Here is a 1747-nt window from a genome sequence, read left to right on the forward strand (position 1 = left end):
TTTAGAAGAGTGCCATTCCTGCAAAGGAAAACATTGAGGCGAGTAGCTGCACATACAACAATCAGTTATAAAGTGAAGGTAAAGAAAAAAGTGCCAACATTTTGGAATACGTATTCTGCTGGAGGAACAAATTACAGGAAGTGTGAAAGTTGTTGTGTTTCCCCAGTGCAGCATTTTCCATTAAAACAGATATTAATCTCTGCTAATTTAAGCAAGATAGTCAGACCTGCGGCCAAAGAACTACTGAAAAATAACTCACCACTTGCTAATTTAGTGACCATTGCCTTGACTGTCACCTTGGTGATTGCTTCCTGTTTCTCACCCAAAATTTTCCAAGATCATACATACACCTACATCCATGCAGTGTATGTTATATAATTAGTAGGCGTACACATTCATTGGTAACTAATTTTTACTAAGTGAACAGAAATACTGTATTTTGCTTTTCATGATACTGGTTCATAAACCCTGTATTAGTTAACAAGACATTAACAATGTCGGCAGTTTTCGCACTCAGGTATTCATTCTACATGTGATCTGCAATACTATTGCTGGGCAGGAAACTCCACTATTCACCACTGGGAAATCAGAGATATGTCTCAGATTATCATAACGTGGTAGAAACAGCCGCCTACTTGTCTTAATTGATCCGCGCCTTATGGTCTGAGCTTTCAGTTTAATGAGCTCTATCCAGCTGTTGCATCTGTCTGCAAAGGAACTGTAATCAATTGACGTTGCTGAAAACACAGACAGAAAAACAAAAGAAAAAACAAAGAAAAAAATATGGATGATGTCTCTTGCTCATCTCAATGCTCCTTTTGAGGAAGCAATTATTTGTGTCTGAGAGAGAACAAACATCCCTTTCCAGGTCTGTTTAAAGGAAAAGTTACAGTATAGGTTTGGACTTGTCCAAACCAGTGTACCGATTTCTGGTGATGTCCCAGCTGTGAACCAACTGCCTGACTGGGACTTCATCACTGAAAAAACATGCAAATACAGTCATTAATGACTTACGCTAGATTATTTTTTTTTAATCTCATTTTAGGTATTAACTTCTGGCTTCTTTAACTTTATTTAAACCTTGTTTAATTTTAATTTTCATTGCTATTCTTTTCCTCACAAAGAACTGCTGATCGTGATTTAAACTTCCTAACTATCTTTATCAATATCTCACCTACAGACTGAAAAAAAGCTTTGGTGATGAGGATAAGAGTCACAAGCTGAAACAACACCTCGGTTTTAAACACAAATGAATTTTCCTTCCAAAACGCTGTCCTCCTTCCCCCAACATCCCCCCCTCCAATATCCCCCACCCAATTATCATTACAGTGAGAAGCAGAGTTGTTTCTGCTATGACTTTTGGTATTAGTTGCAGGGGTGTTTGCGTATCTTTAAAAAAAAAAAAAGTTTTGCAAACACCGTTTCTTCATTATCCTGAAGAAACGGAAGAACACATGCTAACTTCAAATTAACACAAGCAAAAAAGCTCTCTCTCAAGGAACTAATTTTCTGTCAGATAAAGTGATATCAATATATCTGACAGAGACACTGTTGTTATTAACAAATCTGACTTGTAATTAAAAAACACATCAAAATATTATGATACCGTTAAGCCACACCAGAGCATGCATTCTCAGTTAACTAGTAAACACTTCCTGGATTAAGACACATCCAAAAAGAGTATACCAATATCCCAAGAATGCTCATTCTGTTCTGGCATATGGCTAAATTAAGTAAACTCACCTCT

The 1747-nt window shown here is 36.8% G+C and overlaps 1 protein-coding gene across 1 annotated transcript in view; it reads right to left on the reverse strand.

The window, feature by feature from the left end:
- Positions 1-1747, reverse strand: part of C2CD5 (C2 calcium-dependent domain containing 5) — a 65501-nt gene that overhangs the window by 4782 nt on the left and 58972 nt on the right. Inside the window, exons 23-24 of the mRNA XM_009333010.1 lie at positions 636-737; positions 260-337 (exon numbers count right to left, since the gene is read on the reverse strand). Coding sequence (XP_009331285.1) covers positions 260-337; positions 636-737 — 180 coding nt within the window. The remainder of the gene's footprint in view (positions 1-259; positions 338-635; positions 738-1747) is intronic.

The sequence above is a fragment of the Pygoscelis adeliae genome, unplaced genomic scaffold (assembly GCF_000699105.1).
Source record: "Pygoscelis adeliae isolate BGI_AS28 unplaced genomic scaffold, ASM69910v1 Scaffold38, whole genome shotgun sequence".
In the NCBI taxonomy this organism is placed as follows: Eukaryota; Metazoa; Chordata; class Aves; order Sphenisciformes; family Spheniscidae; genus Pygoscelis; species Pygoscelis adeliae.